This window comes from Strongylocentrotus purpuratus, unplaced genomic scaffold (assembly GCF_000002235.5).
Source record: "Strongylocentrotus purpuratus isolate Spur 01 unplaced genomic scaffold, Spur_5.0 spur5_scaffold_2, whole genome shotgun sequence".
Lineage (NCBI taxonomy): Eukaryota > Metazoa > Echinodermata > Echinoidea > Camarodonta > Strongylocentrotidae > Strongylocentrotus > Strongylocentrotus purpuratus.
In genome coordinates, this window is record NW_022145605.1 from 35,780,971 (window position 1) to 35,805,103 (window position 24,133).

Below are 24,133 nucleotides of genomic sequence, written 5' to 3' on the forward strand. Positions count from 1 at the left end.
CCATTTCAGTTCATCACATGAAAGTTATTAAACTAAGACAGATTACATTACTTTAATAACCATCCGTAACCACATACCTTAAAGTGCTCTACCAAACTACACCAAGATAATTAAGACTTCATTATAATTTCTTAAAATACCCACGACGTGGCAGTACGTATACAGTCGCCCATAGCTAGTAAAGGCAATGTTGTGAAACGCGTACACGCGCTCATAGGTTCATGGAGCCCCCATAACTTATTTGAGAGAGAAAATTGTGACATGAGCATAATACGCGAGAGCCTCCATAGCTTAAATAGTTCCCTCCTATGCACAATCTCTATGGAAGTGAACTTGGAGCTGCATGAAATGGCTGACCAATCAGTAACTATTTCCGCTGTCACGACTGTCTCTGAATCAACTAGATACGGGAGCTCCTAAATAGTTTCCTCCATTACGATTGAATGTGGGAGGGAACTATTGACTCCTCCCTCCTCTACTAGCTATGCAGTCGACCAAGCCTAAAGGCCCGATTCTTTCCTCACACATTTGTTGGCATTCACACACCATGGGTCAAGATCAAACTTAGGGATGGATTTATATGCGAAGCAGTCAGCTTTTGGGTTGGTGCGGTGATCAGCCCTACAAGAGAAATCAATGAAATTTGTTGTTAAATGTGTAGCAATTCTAAAGGTAGAGTGGACATCAAAAAGGCAAATTTCGCAACAATGGTATGTAATATAAAAAATAAACCTATGTTACTGCACAGATTGCGCTAAGTAACATGAAACATTATAGGGGCGTCGGTACATCTCGCTTTTTGATCATCGAATCGATGGTGTCGAGCAATAGGGATTCTAAGAAACGGGGGTAAAGCATAGAGGTGTCGGAAAACAAGGGGTACGATTAATATGTCGAAACTGTGTCGGAACATTGGGGTGTTGGAATATTAGGGTGTATGCCACAAGGGGAGCTGCAATACAGGGGTAACCGAGGATATGGGCACCAGGACATGAAGATGTAGTAACATCTCGTGTAGGAATATAGGGCGTCAGAAGGGAGGGGGGGTGTCCAAAATAGAGGACTCTGAACATAAGGAAAAAGATAGTCTGAATGTTTTACTTACAACTTGAAGACATTCTTCTGGAATGTGACAGGGTTGTCAAGGGTTTGACAAAGAACACGAGCCATAGTCATTTTGTCGATCACATCTCGTTGAGCTGTGTTAGGAAGGTAATGTAAAGGAACATCGGTGTGAAACACAATAGTTTGCATGCTCTCAGTATTGTAATGATTTTTTTTTTACCTTAAAGATACCAAATCCCTTTTGCAGCCAACATCGATTTCTGTAGAACTTTGCAGGAATTATTAATATATGATGTATGTCCTATCTGTGAAATTTAAACATTAGCAGTGTCCTGGTATTCAAATTATGCAAGGAAACCCGTTTACTTTCTAGACTTCACTGCCAGACACTATTGAGTGACTGACTGACATTTTTTTTTTTCTTTGGTAATAACATACATAAAATGAGCTGTAACAGAAGAACCCACTCCTTGTAATGGCCAAATTTAACTGATGGAGTCTTTGTGCAGCACAAAACGTACGACCATTCAGTAAAAGGGTCAGAAAATTAGTATTTAGTATTGTCTTTCAAATGTCGTTGGAATTTAACCTTTTCATGTTTTTGGCTTGCAATGGGACATAATATAGTACCTTTAATACCGGTATCCAATATCCCCTTTAAACTGGATATTATATTGCTGTTTGTTCCCAAACCATTAGTGATGTGATTCACCTCGTACACTTCGCGTGCACATCTCTATCAATTTATAACCAAATATATTGTAGAAATTGTAGCCATCCAAAAAAGCTTGAAGATACCACATAACAAGTGGTGGATCCAGGGGGTGGCACGAGGGGCATAAAAGCTCCCCATCCCTCCTTCCCTTCCGGCAAAGCAAATGAAGTACACTCCCGAATACAACGTGATATCTTTTGCTTGATTTCTCTTGTTTTCTTTTTAAATTTAGTAAGTTATATATTATTTCTGTAAAAGTATATTTTATTTGTTTACCTATTCATTTGTCTATTTAGATTTTAATTATTTATCTATCTAAATACCTACTTATTTATTAACAATAAAACCTGCATTAGGCACCACATGCATCTCATATCCACCTGCTTATGAAGACCAGTTTTCTGGTATACCTTCGTTCATCGGTCTTTATATCCAGGTTTCACTGTATTTATATATGTAATCATTGATTGATTAATACATTTGGTCAACAATTCTTAAAAGACCTTTACCACCCACCCCCCCCCCCCCCCCCCCCCCCATCAAAGAATGCTAGATTCGCCTCTGAATACTGGTGTACTGATGTAGATAATGAATTACCTTTAGTAAAAGCCTGTGGACCTTTAGGATTGAGATAGAAGAAACGATCTCCCTCCCGTAGACTCTTAAACTGACGACCGATGATACATGATAGAGTAGGGCCTAAAGTCCCGTCCTTGTTGGCCGGTTTCTCGGCGACGAATCCCACGAATGGGTCGATGAGTTGCACATCAGCATTTCTAGGGATGTTAAGGTTTTTTTTAAAGATAATAATTTTCATGTTAACCCCTTACAGGACAACTAATCAGTGTCATCTGATTCAGAGTAATACTAGTATACTAGATGCATGAAAAGAAAATGGCAGAGCTTTCTACACACATTGTATCCATTTTTTGCATGACCAAATTGCGTTTGACGCCAAAGATTCTGAAGGGAAATAAACTGTAATGTACTTAAAGGTACTATGTCCCATTTGCAGCCAACCTCAAATTCTGTAGAACTTTGCAGGAATTATGAATATGTCATGTATGTCCTATCTGTGAAATTTAAATGTTAGCAGTGTCCTAATATTCAAATTATGCATGGAAACCCGTTTACTTGCTAGCTTCACTGTCATAATTGAGTGACTGACTGGCTTTTTTCTTCTTTGGTAATAACATACATAGAATGAGCTGTAAATGGCACATGAATATTTGTCTACATCAATAACCCACTTCTTGTGATGGCCAAAATTAAACTGATTGAATCTTTGCGCAGCATAAAACGTATGACCATTCGGTACAATGGTCTGAAAATCAAGACTATTACTTATCGGCTCTATAGCTCCTAAGTCGATTTGACAACTAATAGTCGTTATTTTCCCACTTGAAGATATTTTCAAGCCCCACCTTTTTTAGGGAAGTTCTAAATTAGTATTATCTTTCAAATGCCGTTGGAATTTAACCTTTTCATATTTTTTTTTGGCCTGCAAATGGGACATAGAACCTTTAAATTAGCAACAATATGGGACTCAATATCATCGTTAATCGCGTTTAGCGTACAAAATTGGCAATGTTTTTGTTAACTTTTCAACATAAAGCCCATAACCATCCATATCGTGTTCAGAGACAAGTCATTTTATTAAAACCATTTAGTAAAAGAGAAATATATAATTGTTGCCCATTTGAAGAAGAAAGGTTACTCAATTTAACTCTTTTAAATTCCTGTTGCTCTGTTAGTGTAGAACTATTGTTTGACTAACTCATCCATACGTGTATATGGAAAACAGCAACCTAAACACGAGCTTTCATTGCTTGAGCACTTTATCATGGTAGCTCGGCTATTAAAGCCGGGTGCTAATATAAATGCATGGCCTTCAGGAAGAACAGTCTTGATACTGATGAGGTTACCCTGGGTCACCAAGACATATTATCATTATCATTATCATTTTCATTATTATTATTATTATAGTTTTCAAGTTAAAATACTTATCTTAATGGTTACATGTCTATGGTTATTACCTACATGAAACGGGGTGAAAGTTTTCACAGTCTTCCCCGATAAAACAAAATCATTAAATGTTTCCTTGAATCATGATAACTTCCTGAAAAGTCTTGTTTTTGTGGAAATGGAAGCACTATAAAACTTACTCGTTGCCGTATGTTTTCTTGAGTTTAGCAATGGTATCTGCGGTCATTATCTTCTTAAGATCAGACCATTTTGTGATCGGCGACAGACCGCAGTATTTTCTCCAGCGATAGTAAGGTTGGATGCCGTTATCTCGACCACGGAGTATGTTGAGGGACAAGAGATCGAGACCAGTTGCATCACTGAATCACGGAACGGGTGAAAAGAGAAGTATAAGATTAATTTTGATTGTTACAAGCTTGTAAGGCACATACCGTACACCCGATCGTAAAGACTTTCGAGAAATCAACCCAGGCAATGTCAACATGGTTCTCCATCACCTCTGGAAATGTACGAACATTACAATGTCATTCAAACATGATTTGATTGGATATACAGATGTGCTTTTCCTTCGCCTCGTACTATTTTTCCTCTCACTTTTCTCACTCGGTATTGTGAACCCCGTACCATCTGCCAGGGCTAAGGGAATCTACGCTGTTCTCATTCGAAATCGTTAACCCCTAACTATGTCTGATTTGATACGGCTTTCCCGCCTTCACGGGTTAACACCGCTATCCTAAGCTCCCGACTATGTTGACTTCTCTTGAGCTGTTAGCACCTCATTTAAAGAGACCAGCATTGTCGTGCTAACCCTGTTTCTTTTCCGGGGCCACATAATCACAACCTTTCGGTGGGGCTAGCCAAATTTGGTAAAGCGAAGTTGCGTTAAAAGTTTGAAATGCATCAAAATGAATTAAAATCGATCTTTAGCTAAATTCTCCAAAGTCTTAATGGTCGTATTCGTGTAAAATGATACATAAATGCTATACTTATTTGTGTCTCTATCTCAAATTTTCTTTTAAACGTACGCAATTGAAACGAGGATTCATTTTAATTGTATTAGTACCGGTATTAGTACCATTAAAGCATTTAAAGGAATTTAGTGCCCGCACCAACAATTCAAAGATAAACTTGCACTATTCACTTTGCATACACTGCTCGCATGCGTGTTTGCAAGAGGAAACTCTCACATGGAGTGAAAAAGAACGCGAAATTCCCTGCCGTAGTCCCTGCCGTAGTCCCTGCCGTAGGTCCTATATGTCAGCAAACTGACTCGTCCAGTTCAAGGGGTATGATACCTCAGACACACCAATGAGACTGACTTCATACCCACTCACTCGTGGCCATTTGTCGTAATGTAAATTGTGGTTAAATAGATTTTGTAGGATATTTCCAAAGTATGTATATTTTTTTGAATTCGCACCGTACAGGTCCAAGGAGACATTTCTCTGGGTTATTTATCGAATGTTTAAGTTCAAAATTCTTTTATTTCCTTTTTACAGATTGTTTAACATAAATAACATGACAAAAAATCATTTCTGAAAAGAAAGACTTAATACCATTGTATTAAGTCTTTCTTTTCAGAAATGAATTTTTGTCATTAGTCTCATTAGTCTCAGGAAATAATAATTAAACATTACTAATGCCAATATAAACATTCACATGTTATTGCCTTCGTGATTATAGTTTTTTTAATATGGCATATACAAATAGCTTTACTAGCATATTATATACCCCAAAACTTACTTGAATCACTTTATGATAAGGTCATTGAAGAAGAAAAAAATGATAAAAACATACAACATACAGAAGTATACTTACTCGCTCTCATCAGGGTTGACAAAGAGCTGGTTTAGTAGTGTTTGGCTGAAGAAACGGTCGATTTTACGAGCAGTTTGTCTGATCATTCCCTGCATAAACCCGTCAATACCGCCCTGCAAATTTTTAGAATAAAATTACATTTCAAAGTACTAACGAGCAAGACCCGAGAATGAAAGACGAAGTTCTCGATTTGGGGATCTTTGCAACTACAGTCCAAACTATAGGTTATGATTATAGGTTTCTTCAGATATGGCGTGGCGAACCGGGCCAATCTGGGATGGTCTTTATAGATTGGTTTGACTGTAAAATGGGCAATCGCCCCCTAACCACCTCCCACATGTTGTCCTTGGAAAGAGCATCAGGATTTGTATCGTCATATAGAAACTTTTTTCTTTCTTCAAACGTATCTACAAACGTTTCGACGCGTTTAAAACCAAGGTTTTTACAAACCCAGGTTTAAAACGCGTCGAAACGCGTCATAAATTATGACGCACATAAACCTAGGTTTGCCGAGAAACCTCCTTTGTGAATTCAGGCCATTAGGTTTACCACATCCCAAGTTCCTTCGGTACCTACTCTTCCCACAATATTTCTGAAAGAGTTGTAATGTGTAGGCGAGTTAGCTCAGTCGGTAAAGCGCCTGCCTGTGGAACCAAATATCGTAGGTTCGAATCCAACCCAGGCGGATAACTGAACCCTTCGTCGTGAACTGTGACGTGCCCCCCTCCCCGTTTCATAGACACAGGCTATATGTTACAGTGAAGAAAAAACACTTCGTCACTCGGATAGGACGTTAAACAAAGGCCCCTTGTAGAGGAGAGTCACAAGCTTTACACGCAATTAACCTACTGCACTATTTGTATAAGAATAGGGGAAACCCCTGCGTAGTGGTTGATCTACCTTCACATCCCAATCAGTTATACCGGGAAGAGAGATCCGAGGGCTACTAATCACGTTAGTACACACTTGCGACTGCTTTTAATCAATTCCAACTTTTCATAGGACGGGGTCATGGATCTGAATGCCCCTGTAAAGAGGTTTTTGTGGCGGGGGAGGGAGGTGTTGGATTTTGCTTACCAGTACAATAATATTGCTTAGGAGAGATGGTCAAATTGATTCGAGTTGGGCACAATATCGCGAATACAGCTTTGTTGGGTAAGGACAAAACAAAATTCTATACGCCATGATGTGACCAACTGAAACCCCTTTGGCCAAACCATGAGGGTATAGATGGATCTGTTGCTTACGTTTGCGACGTCATACATGTAGAAGGCGTTGAAGAATGCCTTGGCAATGGGTAGGGGTTCTAGAGGGATATCATCACCCTCTGCATTGACTTGATATCGGTAAAGACTATCATCTACAGCGCTGTGCCCCTGACGAAACCCTGATGTTGCGAACACGTTCGAAATAGACGGGTTGATGCTGGAGTCGTACCCCGAGTAACGCAGTCCGATATACTCTGCACGGATATTGAGGAAGGGCATATAATTGAAATGGATTGAATTTATTTCACATCATTGACATAAGTACATCAATATTTGTTTTTATTAACGCGAAAAAAAGAAGAAAAGGAAAATATTTACAATTTGTATACATTTCAAAAAACAAAATACTAATATAACAACAATATTTCACTCATCGATCTTACCCATTAAAAAATCTCACATCAATACTATGAATTTAAAAAAAAGTTTGCTTTAGGCTGAGGACGACATCTTCATTACCTACTTTAATTATGAAATAGGACCTTTGTTAAAAGTATTATGTTTTGTTATTTGAGTAAAGGGCGGCAAAATATTTGTTATGTATCATCACATGTCACACTAATGAAAAAATGTTGTGTGTAGAAAATGTGGAAGACTAAAATATTGAATCTTGAAACTTGATTTGAAATAGGTAATGTCAAATTTAGCAAGAAAAGCGAGGAATGTGCATAACCTTCAAGAATAAGAAAACTCTCAGCACTTTCGTTGTTTACTGTTGCAAGAATGAACTTTCCACAATTAGGAATAGACCCTTGTTTGAAATAATCATTCTGATGAGGTATTTACATACTTTTGTATTCCGCCTTTCCCAAGAGAGTGGGAAGGTATTCATTGTAGGTGATAGCCTGCATGGTGGCGCCCACAATCTTCCGAGCCTCTTCGAATACGCGATCACTGTTGCGAGCCCACCCTGGATTCCTACTCTTCAACCCCTCGGCGATCTCATTGTGCAGACGGACGAAGATGGTGTGAAGACTTGTCAAACCCGGCTGTTCGTTGGCACGAAAATCACCCGCCTCTCCGCAGACGATGCCGAGTTTTTTGTCCTCACCGAAGCAGTTGCCGCTTTCTTCTTGATGGTGGGGAAGAAGGGCACCCCGGTTTTCATCCTCGGGGAACTCTTGAACTCGTAACCGACCAGACCCAATGGCGAGCTCCTTACTGGTTAGCCCTGTAATGATAATTAGATAGAATATGGTAATTAAACATTATGATAATTATTATTCGCCTATTAATGTTTCTCATTTTATTTTGAACTCGATTATTTTTAAATAAATTTGAATTGAATTGTCTTCCCCGTATGCATAATAACACACCCACTATTTAAAATATGTAAATATAATTTAACAACATTTTACAACAACTATAAACGGAAAGATGAAAGAAAGGTGAATCAATCATGTTAAGGTGATTTAGTGGATAAGTGTCTGGACTATGAAGCACAACGTACTGGGTTCGATTCCCTACCATGCAACTAACGTCCTTTGGCAAGACATCAATCTGCATATTTTGTCAAGCTCTACCTAGATAAGGTGAATTGAAACATGGCAGGAATGTATTCCTTAGAAGCACGCCGCCGTAAGAGCAGCCATGCCAAAGCTGGGCTAAAATTGGTGAAGCGCCAGGAGTGCCAAGAGTGACGGACATGAGCGCTGTACAGGAACCCACTATCATTTTTATAATTGTTGTTATTTATTCTTATTGTTATTATTGTTATTGTACCTATCATTATTATTATTATTATTGACCTATTGTCATTATGTGGACGCTAAGGAAAACTGACCGGACTGCGGACAATAGCATGAGTCCATCTTCTAGATAAACTTAGAAGCGTAGACATCAGAAAGTCATTGAAAATCTCCAAGACAATAAATGAGGATATATCCAACCGTCGCCTGAAATGGTTTGGACATGTGGCACGTATGCCACAGGAACGCCTACCAATACAAGTCCACACCAATGACTTTACTTTGCCATGGCCACCAGGACGTCCTCCCTCGAGGTGGACAGACCAAATTCGCTGACACTTTTGTGCAGTATTTTTCACGTTGTTAATATGTCATTTTCAGTTTTACCGTCTTAACAGTTTCCTGTACAATCTTTCATAGTTCATCAATTTCATTCGAAAACCTCTAGAAGATTAACATACTCTACAATGCATAATGATCTATAGATAGACTAAAGCGGAAATTTAAGCAAAATAGCCAAAATGAAACCCATATTTCAAGATCAAAATAATGAATGAGATTATCAAAAAAGATTTTTTTAAATTGTTTGGAGATGATGAAGACTGATGATAAAAGATCCCCTTGCTGTATTCAGAATTATAGAGGTGTCGTCATGAAGTGGTTCATTCCCTAGTCTCTCAATTCAAGGGTTATGAGTTCAAATCCCAACCCGGCAATAATGTCCTTTAAGCATGACATCAATCCACATTTGCCACTCTCTACCCGGGTGTAAACGGGTACCTGACCATTGATGGGTAATGTCAATTGCAGGGCCCCCAGGCAGAGCAGTATTCATACCGTCGAGGCTACCCTGGGCAAATAAGACCCAATTATAAATAATCATTTATCATGATAAGGATGTTACAAACCTGGCACAGAGCGAAACCTGAGATATTCTACCTCTCCTTCCGTTGATCCGTACACATTAGACGCATCTATCATAGCTGTGATTTCATTGAACTGTTCTCTCGCTTTACTATCACCGCAGTGAGCGAGGGTCCGGGGCACCTCAAAACATACCCTGTCCTTGAAAACTGGGTCATTGCCCGGAACTTGAAGCGGGAAGCAGGAGGAGTTCAGAGTCCCACAGTCACAAGGCTCTGAAGAAAAACATTGTTTTCATAAAGGTCACTTGAAGAACAATTCAATTAAGGGTAAAGACCAGTTATGGTCATGCGATTGAATTGTGGAATCGATCAGAAAAGGTTGATCATCTAGCATCTAGCATCTGCAAGGTTCTGGAATCATCAAAATGATAAGAAATTTGGCCCATTCTTCGTAAAGTTACAAGCACTATACACAGAAAGATGTATATGGGACTACCCTATATCTCTCACAGACCATGAGAGAAACAAATTTACCAAATATATGAATTAGTAGGCGGTTTCCCGGCAATTTTTTTATCATCATGTATTAGTCAAAACATATTCTTTCACATGATTGGTAATGAGAGCTTCCATTTAATTTTTTGAAATTGGGGCGTTTCCAATACTGGTCTTTACCTTTAAGGCGACATTTCTAATATTGTATGATTCCAAGCTGACGTAAAAAGAATGAAAAGCCCACCCTTTTTTACTTTCTCTGCAACCCATCTTTCTCTTTAAAACCCAATGTGAAATTCCTTCTTGACACAAAACATCAGTGAGCAATCCGTCCTTCGGAAAGGACGTTAAACAGAGGCCCTGTGTAGAGGAAAGTCATCATAATTCTTTTGTTTTTTATTCCTTGTCTAAATTCGATTTCCCCTGTTTTTGTTTTGGTCACCAGACACTTTTCGGAAATTTCTATTCCCCCCCCCCCCCCCCAATTTTTGTAACAGAATTCAGAATCCACCCCGGAGTATGACCCCCCCCCCCCCCTCCTTACCATGGGCAGCAGGGGTGTGTGTGATGTCGTGATCGGTGAACTGGCCCCAGTGCATGATAAGGATACTGACACCAGATTGTGCCTTGTCTTTGCTGCCGTCATCTGCATCGGCGAACGATGTCGATTCTTCACGCGGGGAGGAGTGGTAATTGCGAGGAAGAAAGCTTCCTGTAGATCAAGATGAACATTTTCAAATACATATTTATGCATTTTTATAATTCTACTATTATGCTGAGCATTAAATCAACATGTTAAAAATACATCAAAACCAAATGAAGAAATTTGTACACTGCCTATTATTATGGTAATATAAAAATGGATGTGTAGTTCAAATTTACTTTTAGTTTTGCCATTTTCTTTTTCTGTCTATGATCGATTTTTATGGGAAGTCCAAAAGTTTACGGAATTATTGTATTAATCATTTAGTTCAGGCGATTGCTGTCGTCAATAGTTTCAAAGGGGTTATACATTTTTGCCTATAGTCTTATAAAGGTTACAAAATATGCATTCATCAATTGCAGTTCATTCTGTTTCCTTGTCTAAACATGAGAGGAGAGGGGCAAATGTAGGTTGATGCCTTGCAAACATTTTTTTAAATTCGAATCTATAACAAATATTAACTTTATTCAAAATCAGTTGTTAGGTGTTTAAAATAATGATTTACCATGACCGCTGTAGTTCGCTGGTAGCCATCGGACTAGGGGTTCGAGAGAACTACCCCAGCTTGTATGTTCAAGGTTGTTACATGACCCGTTCATAGTACGGTAGGTAGCTCTGCGGTCACATGTAACGTCAGCATAACCGTGGTGGGTCGAGTGTTCGCAGATATCATTCATGTTGATCTGCATGTCGATGTCGATGCTGGTGATCGTAAATAAAATGGAAAAGTTTATTGGACATTATTTTGTATAGGTATTGTTGATTGTCGCAGGGATGGTCGTCATCATCATTATCATCACCAAAATCATCAAGATCATGATCATCAAAATCATTACCATTATTATCATCATCATCATCAATCATCATCATCATCATAATTATTATAATTATCATTTTCATTCTCATTCCGTCCCCTTCTCATTTTCATTCTCATCGTCATCATAACCGTCGTCATCGCCATCGTCATCGGCATCGTCATCAACACCTTCATCAGAATCATGGGCGTGGAATTTAGGAGAACGTTAACGAGGTGGGAAGGTGTTTCGGAGAAGTTTTTATAAGATAGATGGCCTTTTAAGACATCTGCCCAGTACACCGACAGACCATGAGAACGACAGCCCACAAGACCAATAACCCACGAGACCGAACAAGCAAAGAACTGGACACACTTCCAAAATGGTCTACGAGATCGACGGCCCTAGACACTGAGAGCCTCACACGAATAAGAAAACAAAGAAATTAATAAGGAAAGATAGAAAATGTAGTCGGTGGGCCGTCGCACAGTGGGCCAGGGAGGAACCAAAGTGCGCCAAAACTAAATTTGGGTGATTTATTTTTTTCAATTTTTTTCTTGCCCAGTTGAAAGGTAATACATAGAGGAATACCTCAGTGAAATATTTAATTCCGGTATGCACAATAAGGGTATAAATTTACTACTTCAAACTTCAAAATCCTACATATTCACAGCAGGTCCGCATGGAATTGGTGAAAGGAATGAACGAGGGGACAGATGGGTTCAGTGGTGTGAGGGGGAGAACATGGTCATCACTAATACTTGGTTCAAAGAACACCCTAGACGAATATACACTTGGAAGAGTCCTGGCGACATCGTCAGAAACCAGATAGACTATATTGCCATAAATAGTAAATTTAAAAGAGCAGTGAAATAATCAAAAACGTATCAAGGGGCTGACTGCGGGAGTGATCATGTGCCGGTGATATGTACACTTCAGTGCAAATTAAAGAAACTCAAGAGACCAAAAGTTGTGAAAATATTGGATTTTAAACAGTTGAGTAAACCGGACATTCGTCAAGAATTTACTGTACAAGTAAAGAAAAGGTTTAAGTTGCTCATAGATGAAGGTGAAGAAAATACGTGGGAGACGATGAGAAATATTCTGGTAGAAACAGCGGAAGAGTATATGCCGACGAAAGAGAGAAAAAGAAGGAACAAATGGATGACAGAGGAGATTCTTTTAATGATGAAAGATAGACAGAAAATTGGAAATAGACAATGCAAGAAATATAGGGACCTAGACAAACAAATTAGGCAAAAATGTAATGAGGCAAAAGAGAGCTGGCTAAACGAATAATGTGTAGAAATTGAAAATCAATTCGATAAGAATGGTAATGTTTACCAAAGAATAAATGAGATTTCAGGTAAAAAGTCTGGTTGTTCAAACCCTGGCTGTATCAAAGGAAAAGATGGGTCAATCCTGTTTGAAATGAAGTACAAAATGAGTAGGTGGACGCAATACATTGGCGAACTTTTTGAGGATAGTAGGGAAGCAATGCCGAGTTTTGCAGATAAAGAACAAAGCAGCTGGACCAGATGGTGGTCACTGAAATGTTTGAAGCATTAGAGGAATATGGTGTTGATAGATTAACAGAAATTATCAACAAAATATATGATGACGGAACATTTCCAGATGAATTGGGCAGATCCATTTTCATTACTCTCCCAAAGAAACCGGGAGCAGTAGATTGTGAGCAATATAGGACAATCAGCCTTATTTGGCATATCACTAAGATTATTTTGAGGATTCTGCTTTTGAGAGCAAGAAGTAGCATAACTCCCATGGTCGGAAGGGAACAATTTGGTTTTGTAAAGGATGCGGGCACAAGAAATACAATATTTGTGGTTAGAAATATAACGGAGAGAGCAGTCGAAATGCAAAAGGATGTGTACATGTGTTTTATTGATTATTCAAAGGCTTTTGATAAAGTAAGACATTCAGAACTTTTTAAAGAGCTGAAAAATCTTGATATATATATAGGAAAGATCTAAGACTGCTACAAAGTCTATATTGGAATCAGTTTGCATGCATCAGGGTAGAAGGAGATTGTAGTGAATATATCAACATCAGACGGGGAGTCAGACAGGGTTGTGTGATGTCGCCAGACCTGTTCAATATGTATAGTGAAATCCTTCTAAGAGAATTGGAAGATGAAAATGGGATACAAGTGGGTGATCATTCAATCACAAATATTAGATATGCTGATGACACTGTTTTATTTTCTGAATCAGAGAAAGATCTCCAGAGACTCCTGAATGTAATTGTAAAAGAAAGTGAGAGAATGGGACTAGAGATCAACTATACCAAGACAAAGTGCCTGGTGGTATCCAAGAAGAGCAGTCCAAAATGTAAATTGAAACTGAAAGAACAGACTATTAAACAAGTCTCCTCATTTAACTACCTCGGCAGCATGATTACCGATGATGCCAGATGCGAGACAGAGATCAAGAGAAGGATAGCTCTCGCTAAATCTGCATTTTCAAAGTTAGGCAAAATTCTGACAAATCGAACAATGTGTATGAAGACCAGAATAAGGGTATTGAATTGTTACATCTACCCAGTACTTATGTATGGAAGTGAAACATGGACTTTAGCCTCTGATACTAAAAAGCGTTTGGAAAGTTGCGAAATGTGGTTTCTAAGAAGAATGATGAAAATCCCTTGGACTGACAAAGTTAGTAATGAGGAAGTTCTTACACGAGCTGGAGTGCAAAGGAAAATGATACGTGAGATGTTGATTAGGCAGTTGAAGTTCATGGGTCACATTACACGTAAAGAAGGCCTAGAGAATCTTGCTTTGACAGGGAAAATTGTGGAAAGAAGGAGTAGGGAAAGAAGGAGGATACTTTGGATGGACAGTCTGCAGAAATTGTTGGAAGAGAGAGGGGTGAAAGAACTGGGAGTGGTACTAATACAGAAGGCTAGGAGCCCAGGGTTGTGGAACAGCTTGATCGCCAAAGTCAAACGATATGGCACTTAGAGAGAGAGAGAGAGATTCACAGTTTTAGTGCAAAAGTGACTTTTGTTATAAATGTATTCAACATGAAGTTTTTAAGTTATTGATATGAAATTGCTCTCACATATTCCTGATAGTTCATTTCTTTGAATGAATGGGTTAAAATTAATAGAAACACAATCTTCATGATATACACTGTTGGTCATAATGGTGGAATATTTATTTTTACCCCAGTTTAGGGAAGGATTTAAAAAAAAAAATTATTTCTAATAGATCTAGATAATGGCATACATTCTCAGATTTTATTGAATATTAATTTGCGAGTGTTTGTTTTGCGTGACTGCTTAATCATATGTGTGCTACTATGCTAATCAGCTAAGGGACCTACGTCCTTAAGTCATAATTGACAGTAATGGGGATTAATGCCTCACAAAAGGGCACTAATATATAGCTGATCGACACGATTTTTATCCTGGGGCCTCACAGTAACGAGGCCATTGCTTAGCCCCTGAATCATGATTGTACGCAGTGTTTGCTAGGGTACGCGGCCCCTTCCACAAATCCCCCAAAACGAAGAAAATGCAATAAATTGTCAAAAATTCATTGCATTTTCCCCCGGCCCCCAACAGGAAAAATTCCTCTGTAGGGCCATGCATTATGGTTCAAGTTTTCAAATTTAAGCGAAAATCCCTGGAAATCCAAACATTTCCTCTGGATTTATATGAGGAAACTTTTTTTTTGGGGGGGGGGGGGGTCTCGAAATTTGAAAATTTGACATTTTGCTCCGTTGGGGGGGGGGGGGGGGTAAGGTCAACTTTTTTAGGTCAGCCATTGGTATATATGTTTTGTTTTTTTTTAATTTTTTTTATTAAAACAAATAAAACATACCAAAGGGGGGTTTAACTCCCCAACCCCCCCCCCCCCCCTGCGTACGCGCCTGCGTCGGTCTATAGTGAAAATAATTAAAAGACCCAGGAGACCGATATCATCGGGCTTGTAGACTTGCGGTCTAGTGGGCTTTCGGTCCCGTGGGCCGTCGCGACGGTCTAACGAACCTCTGAGGAAATGTCAATAGGCCTACGAGATCAACAATGTTATTCCAGCCGTCATTGGCCTTCTGGTCACTTTTTAGAGGGTTTACTAGACCAACGCGAGGCCAACGAGACCGACATAAGACTGTCGGTCTTATGGGCCATGGACCTTTTAGGTCCATATTCTACTTCTTAAGTTAGACCCGACCATGGGTCGAATATCACATTTAACAAAAAAATTATACCTCAGACTGTCTTTTAACCCAATTTTGAAGAGAAAAAAGTGGGGAAAGGAATTGAGCCCTACGTCGGGTCCATATTTTGTAGAATACCGGCATTAAAATTTCAAAATGTGTTCACTGAGCATTATTTTTCTTTGTTTTATCGGTCTGGTGCGCTCTGATGACTATGTTTATTCAGAAAGAGAGAGAGAGAGAGAGAGAGAGAGAGAGAGAAGGAGAACAGAGAGAGGGAGTGAGAGGAATAGATAGATAGATAGATAGAGAGAGAGAGAGAGAGAGAGAGAGAGGGAGGGAGTAAGAGGATTAGATGGATAGATAGAGAGAGAGAAAGAGAGAGAGAGAGAGAGAGATCGGCGAACACCAAGTAAGAAAATAATCAGAACTCGAGAAAGCATACTTGAGCATTCGTTCCAGAACAGCCTCGTTGCCAGTTCGGATCGCTTTAACAAACTCCTGCCTATCAAGCCTTTTTTGTATACGTTCTTCTTTTCTCCTTTGCTTAGCCAGTTTCCTTAGTAACTTCCTTGCCCTCCTCTGCGCCCTCCTCCGCTCCCTGTATTCTATCCTCAATCTCTTCCGCTCTGCCTTCTGAAGACGTTTTTCCTCCTTCAGCGCTTCTTTCTGAAGACGTTCTTCCTCCTTCGTCAGTTCGCCGTCGGCCTGTCGTCTGGACCTCTCGCCGCGTTCGAGTCCGTCGTCGACCAGGGCAGCGGCCCCGGGTGCATTAGCGGCTTTGATGTTGCGTTTCTTGATGGCATCACGTCGCTTGCGGCTGTTGAACTGAAGGAGGAGGTCCATTGGTTCCAAGCTCCAACGATCTGCTACATCTTCCAGATTTTCTAGATTTTAACCAAACCGTATAGAAATGGAATGAAAGTGGTTTCATATTATTTATCTGAGCTTCTGCTTGATTTGCATAAAATCACAATTCACACCATAATGTATTTACATCTAGTCAGCTTCTGTCCAGCTATATCTATATCATTTTCTAGCTCCTGATTCTAGCAAAAATAAAATAGTTTTATGTCATTCATAATCCTGAATAACTTGTAAATCACCACAATATCCGTATGCATTATCACACGGTTTTGCTTTGAATAGCAGGTACCACTGGTTATTGTATTCTTGACATGCCATATTTTCCAGATAGCTTTTATAATAGCACCGTTACATATTATCTTTGCTAATGTATTTTTTTCTGTATCTAGTAATGTAATCGAAGGGATGAATGAATCAATTTATTACTATTTCTGAAACACGATATAAAACATTTTTAAATAGTATAACAGAGTATGTGTAAATGGGATAACACGAAATAGCCGAATGACTAATGAAAATGTGGAACGTCATAATACATAACACTTCTTAAAAAACAATTAAACATTATGAATCTTATATTCCATAACAAAATGAATCAGGAAATCATTATGCCTTGTAAATGTAAATACTGGCAGTAATTGCACGTGTTCACACCAACAAAAAATATGCTTGAATGCTTTTAGACGATATATATGTAGTTATTATTGGACAACATTTTTCATAAAATGGGTTCAAGAATGTAGCCAATGAGAAGCGTCGAAATGGATCACGTGACCGTGCATTATTATTATTTTTTTTAAAACTAAATTATGCACAGTACCATCTGCGTATTGGGGTGCATTTTGGTGATACAACCGTGGAAGAAGGTTGCGGGAGACTTCTTATGGCCTTGCTTAGTAAGATTGTCGCTCAATTTTATAAAACAAATAATACAAAGGTGTTTTTCCGTTCGTGTCATTTTGGCGATGCAGCGTTATTCGTGTATTCAAAATGGCACAAAATACACCCGGCTACGCCTCGTGAATTTGATTGCACCATAGTGAATACCCTCATGCGCTGCATCGACCATAACGCATTCACACCTGTGTATTATTTGTTTATCACCAGTTACTTTAAGTTCCTATGTTATATTATTTTCATTTTGTAATTACATTGCAATTCATCGTACTACTACAAAACAAATTGCCTAGTAAACCACTTTAATTTAAATTGTATTGATTTGAAATGATTTGAATTCAAATGAATTAGTATTGAGAAATGCCTTGAAAATCTATTTTTTTATTTGCTTGATATACAAAACTTGCAGTACATTGCATTAATTCTTACTTTCATCGCCATACATTTTGTACTATCAAAATAATCATCCTTGTTTTTATGAAGAATTTCATTTAAAATTAATACATACATTTATATAATGAATTTGCTTGTGACATTTCCTCCGCGACGATCAAAAAGTATACAAAACTTTTAAAAAGAATAAAGGAGAGGAGAAACTTTCGAGTTACTCTCAAATAATATCATATGATCACTTTTTGTGTGGTTGTTCTTCATCATTTTCATCACTCATACCATCAACTCTAACAAAAACAAAACCATAATATTGATCATAAAGGATACAATTATTATACGTTATACAGTGCGTCCCATATGTTTTATCAGCCATAGACGAAAGACTTCATGCATGGCTAATTGTCAACGAAACGGAGTTAAGTCTTTTGTCAATTCTGCTTGTTGCTACGGCAGGCAGCCAGTGAAAACGAATTCGTTTAATAACATTATGGAAATGCAAGCCTTATTTTAAACAAACAGAACTTTGTTATTACTCGCTCATTTTTCATGATTGAGGTGTCATATGAAAGGGCAGAAACAAATCTGATTTTCTCGTTTAAATTCAGATACCTCCCGTCAAATGACTTTTTAGTTCCCGCTCTTCAAATTAATTTTAATCACTCATGCGTGAAATATGAATTGCATCAAATGAAAGGAGAGGATTTGCATGATTATAATGATATAATAATAATATATATGTAGAGGTTTCGTAGAGTTGTCGTGATCTAGTGGATAGGTCACCGGACTGTTGATCACATGGTTCGAGGCTCGACCCAGGTGAGGTAAAATGGTAGTAGGAATGATTCCTTTAAATGCTATAGAGCGCCCTAATGGCAGCCCTGCTAAAGCCGGGGTAATGATATTATTGTGGAGTGCCAGAAATGCCAAGTTTGACATAATAATAATAATAATAATAATAATAATAATAATAATAATAATAATAATAATTACAGTGCTTATATAGCGCCTAACACTTACTTTGTCAGAAGTCTCTAAGCGCTCTACAATAATGCAGCATAATTACCCTGGCTTTAGCAGTGCAAATAAAATAAATTCCTACCAGGTACCCATTTACTTCACCTGGGTGGAATGTGGCAAATGTAGATCAATGTCTTACCAAAGGACATTAGTGCAGCGGCGGGACTCGTACGGAGCAGTACTGGCTCTTGACTCTTCTTTATTTTTGTTTACACTTCTTCTTTTTACAAATTCTTCTTTCAATTTGATGGATAATAACAAGACGTGTAATGTAGACAGTAAACATGAGACACGTTTGAATATGTAATTTTAAGTGACATTCTTTTTATAAAAAAACCAACAAAAAAAAACAGGAAGGCTGTAGACATGAGCGCTATACAATAACCAACTATCATTACTATATGGTTCATAGAACAATGAATATAAGAATACGATAAGTGGTATAAAGATATCATAATACGTGGAAATAACACAATAATATATAGCAATCGTATAATTACTGGTATAATAACATTACCGTGCTATAATGGTATCAAAATAGTGATATGTAATACAATATAATAGGTTTATAGAATACGTGATATGATATTTGCCTAATATAATGCAGTACAATATAACAATATTGTAATACGTAACGTAATTAATGTTCTGTGACATAACGATAAAAATACGAAATACATAAAACAATATAAAATTATATAAAAATATGTGAAAAATAATGCAGTGTAGTAGACACAGTGTAATGACCTGATATAATGATATAATAATACGTTATATATAAAGTGCATTATAATATGGTAAATATGATATCATGAAAGGTGATCTTACCATCTTCAGCGTAATATTCGTCGTTCCTGGCTACACTTCTCTTCTCGACTTGAAGAATGATCTCTTCCAGTTGCGCATCTTGGGCGGTTGTCTGCTCAAAGACGCAGCACAGTACCGCTAAAAAACTGACGTCATAATGACGTTCAAGTAGGAAAAGGAGTCAAATTTGTCATTGATCTAGTAGGTTCTACACGCAGATAAGCATTATTGGGTATATTGCCATCTGGCTAACATATCGTTGTAACAGTTTTCCCGATTAGTTTGAGTATTTTTAATTGAATTGAATTGAATTTATTCACCACTTTCATAAAACCATGCAAAGGCAAAGAATACCAAAGTTTCTTGCAAACAAAGATAAACCACTAAAATGGAAAATACACTAAAGGAAATTACGAAGTGGTTGGATCATCAAAAAAGTTACAAAAACTTATAGGTAGATCACTATGCACTATAAGGGAAATCCTCTGACAAAATAACCTAGATTTACTAAATCCACTTTGTCTACATCATTGGTGATAAAATATTATTTTAAACATACAAAAAATATATATATATATATATAATTTACTTTATTGGAATTTTTTTGATTTTCTCTTGTTGAGATTTTAGTAACAAAATTTGTTGTTCTGTCCTTTCGGAATTTACAAAGTTGTGAATCTCTTGAAAAATTAAATTCACTTCATTTTCATAACTCTACATCATACGTAATAATCATTTTGTATAAGATAATTTTTATCACATTTTTCGTACATACGATTTACTTCATTTTACGTTATTTTGAGAAAATTTAATCGAAGTATTTGTTTCATATAATAATCCAAATTGTATCATTCCCTCAAAAAGTTCATCATTCACTCAGAACATGTTACAATTATCACTAAAATATTGTAGAATTCTGTCTTTGGGAAAGGAAAGTAATTTGATAGATTGATAGTTTATCATTTCTTCAAGATGTTAAACGAATTCTATATGTGGTTAAAAAAAAACAGAAATGTGTAGACGTACCTTAGACTTAGTGTAACAAAAAACTACTAAAAAACTAACAACTCGATGTAAACATTGAAGTATTCCTACTACACTGTATTACCGGTACACTGTATTAATGAAATAATATATGAAAGAACAAAACAAAACTGATGTAACCTACGAAGTAGTGACGAAAGTAGAGCTGAATTAAGGATAAGTGAATGATAAAAAATCAAATTGATATTAAAAATATACAAATAGAGATACGCACCTCACTAACAAAATGAAATGAGCTCTTCCCGCCATGATCCTTGTAAGGCCCCAAACTGGCCGTTTGGGAACAAAACTACAAGATGATGTATTCACTTTCCTTTGAAAATGTCAATTCAAAGCTATGAATTAAAGATTAACCAGGCAAGGCAGATCTGTCAGTTATTACAAGTTCTCCTTGTGAACAACTTTTTGATGACTGGTTGTGGACAGTGCATCAACGGCATTTATATATTTAGAAGAGACTTCAGAATATACGATTCAGTATTCTTGTTCAATTTCACACTTTCTACAAAAGAGCGACACGCCACTGTGTCGTCAAAGAAACAATAGAAGTTGGAACATGTGTGCAAATAATAGTGCGACTGAAATAATCGAAATCGATTCACTCTGCATTGTCTTTTGCGTTATGTTTGGTTTGTAACTCGGTGGGAACCAAAATCCTGTCGACAATTGAGTGAAACGGAAAGCAGGTCGAAAGCTGGGCTTGGGTGCAATCGCTCCTCTTCCACCAAGAGACCACAAAATCCTCTTTTTCATCATCCCTTTGCTTTTATAAAACGAAAGTTTTGAATTATCATTTCGAAAGGCCGTAAAGTAGCCACTTTCTTTAAGTAGCAAAAGGGTAGAATCACACCTTTGTCATATTCAGATTAAAATCAGTTATTTAAAATTATTAATATACCATTACGAGCAACTTGCGGCTACTTTTCCCGGGCCTTTTAAACATTTATATTCTGTTTCGTTTTACAGATCCAACACTGTAGTCACATGTATAATACCACTTATCACACTCCTTTGAACATTGTATTGTCCAATATCAATATAGTCTCTTACACTGCTCTGACAGAACTTTAAGAAATATATTCATCAAACAATTTTTAAAATAATGTTGAAAAGGAGAAACTGAGGCATTTGAGATTTGAGGGTGGATTTAGTAGTAGCAGTAACAGTAAAAGTAGTATAGTAGCAGTGGTAGTAGTAGTAGTAGTAGTAGTAGTAGTAGTAGTAGTAGTAGTAGTAGTAGTAGTAGTAGAAGTAGTAGTAGTTGCAGCAGCAGCAGCAGCAGTAATAGCTGAAGCAGCTTGAGTGGTAGTAGTAGTAGTAGTAGTTGTAGTAGTAGTAATAGTAGTAGTAGTAGTAGTAGTAGTAGTAGTAGTAGCAATGTAGTAGTAGTAGAAGTAGTAGCAGCAGAAGTAGAAGCAGCAGCAGTAGTAAAAAGTAGTAACAGTAGTAGTAGTATAAGTAGTAGCAGTAGTAGTAGAAGTAGTAGTAGTAGTGGAAGAGTAATACCAGTAGTAGTAGAAGTAGTAGCAGCAGCAGCAGCAGCAGTAGTAGTAGTAGTAGTAGTAGTAGTAGTAGTAGTAGTAGTAGTAGTAGTAGTAGTAGTAGTAGTAGAAGAAGTAGTAGTAGTATAGTAGTAGTAGTAGTAGTAGTAGTAGCAGCAGCAGCAGCAGCAGCAGTAGTAGTAGTAGTAATAGTAGTAGTAGTAGTAGTTAGCAGAAGTAGTAGTGATAAAGAAACAACAAAGGATACAAGTTAGTCTGAGACATAAATACATGTAGATGCAGCGTGTTTTAATATTTCTTAAAAATTGTTGCACTGCACAAAAACAGACTTTGTATTATATCATTCAAACAATACAAATGCAATATACAAACACAGATTGCATATTAAAAATGAAATCATTATTATCTTCAATGATATTTTAACCTTTGTTCAACATTTCTAATGGCAATTTTCAAAATGTATGAAATGAGTCGAAATTTGTAGTAGATTAAGGCAACCTAAACCACTGTTCTATAACCATCAGCATTATCTATTTAATTATATATTTTACAATCGTCTGTTTGGAGCTAGAAGGCCTCCTATACTCTTACACAGAGTAAATACTCTTGCATCTCTCAACATATGAAATGTGTATTTTATTTATCCACGATTCATTCAAACTTCATCATGATCAAAATGGAACCCATATGCTTAAAGGTAATACAAAGTTTTGGTATGGGGTCGTGAATTTGGTTTAAATGAACATATTGGAAGCATATGCGATCCTACGATATTCACTGATCGTTGTCGTGGTCGAAATCGACTCTAAAGTTATGAAATTGTAAATAATAAACACTTTATATTGTATAGCTCCCTCTCAAGGTCAAGATATTAATTAAGCTATAAAACAATGTTTCTTGACTAAAATCGACCGATTAGCTATTCCCGTTCGGAAATTATATACCACAATTACATATTCTGATATTTTCATGGTCGCAGCTACCATTGTACGGCCGTAGGAGCTATTTGAAATTCATCTCCATTTACCAGGAGCTCCGGTAATTTTTTCTAAATTTCCCAAAACTTTGTAATACCTTTAATCAAACATATATTTGTAAATTGCCCAACCAAGAATTTGAAATACCATGCAGGTTTTGAAATATTTCTGTCTCTACATATCAACTTATATATGCCATAAATAATACAGTAAAATATAGAAAATATTTTGGAGAAAGAAATGTAAAATGTGCTCCACTCTTTTTAAATCTCAAATGTGGTCTCATGGATAATAGAGAATAATTTTATTCCAAAAATACTTAATTCATTGCTTAAATTACACATCAGCAATCATTCCATTTCCTGTGATTTTTGTCTTTCATTTAATAGGCAAATAAAAGATCTCTGTACTGTCCCCTCCCTTTCTTGTCTTTGATTAGGCAAATAAAAGATCTCAGTTCCCCCTCCCTATCTTCTCTGTATGTACAGTTGTTTTTCTGTATTACCACTTTTCTACATATGACTCTTCAGTACACCTCAAAAATCATGAATATTACACAATCAATTATACTGTAAGAAGTTCTTGGAAACATGGCATTAGCATTTCCTATCAGTTATCTAATCTATCAAATTAAGCTGATTCAACTTCTCATATAAGCCTCTTGTGCTAATAAATTTTGTTACAGTGATATTTAACAACAGAGTTGCCACATACATCATTTGAGCAAATAAAAATGGAATGAATACAATAAGTACGGAAGACATATTTACAAAGTGAAAATGCATATTTTGTGCCATTGTTAAAGTTATATTTTAAATCAACTATGTAGTCATTACATCTCCAAAAAGTTATTGTGGCAAGAACATTAAAGCATCACAACATGTGTACATTTTGGAAATAAAAATAGAACAAACAATAATACAACTGCAATCATTAAAATCTACTGGTACTGTGTGGGTTGTCGGTGCATAATAGTGCATAAATATTTCAACACGTTTTTATTATTTCATTTTGTTCAATTTGTTTTCTTCAATATAATTATGCATG

The 24,133-nt window shown here is 37.1% G+C and overlaps 1 protein-coding gene across 1 annotated transcript; it reads right to left on the reverse strand.

Moving 5' to 3' along the window:
* Positions 1 to 101: 101 nt before the first annotated feature.
* Positions 102 to 21,804, reverse strand: LOC582144 (myeloperoxidase). Its single transcript, XM_782111.5, has 13 exons — positions 20,822 to 21,804; positions 19,585 to 19,709; positions 16,028 to 16,469; positions 11,110 to 11,306; positions 10,446 to 10,613; positions 9,449 to 9,679; positions 7,643 to 8,023; positions 6,832 to 7,046; positions 5,585 to 5,697; positions 3,946 to 4,125; positions 2,378 to 2,556; positions 1,106 to 1,199; positions 102 to 621 (listed from the first exon to the last, which is right to left on the reverse strand). Exons 1-13 carry the CDS (start codon positions 20,854 to 20,856, stop codon positions 501 to 503), a joined length of 2,481 nt encoding a protein of 826 aa, XP_787204.4. The 5' UTR covers positions 20,857 to 21,804; the 3' UTR covers positions 102 to 500.
* Positions 21,805 to 24,133: the final 2,329 nt, after the last annotated feature.

Coding starts and splice junctions, on each gene's coding strand:
- LOC582144 (XM_782111.5), bottom strand. CDS start 20,856: ATGGCGGGAAGAGCTCATTTCATTTTGTTAGTGAG. Junction 8,024..9,448: donor CAGGTTTCGCTCTGTGCCAG/GTTTGTAACATC, acceptor TTATCATTACAG/GGCTAACCAGTAAGGAGCTC. Junction 7,047..7,642: donor GGGAAAGGCGGAATACAAAA/GTATGTAAATAC, acceptor ATATCCGTGCAG/AGTATATCGGACTGCGTTAC.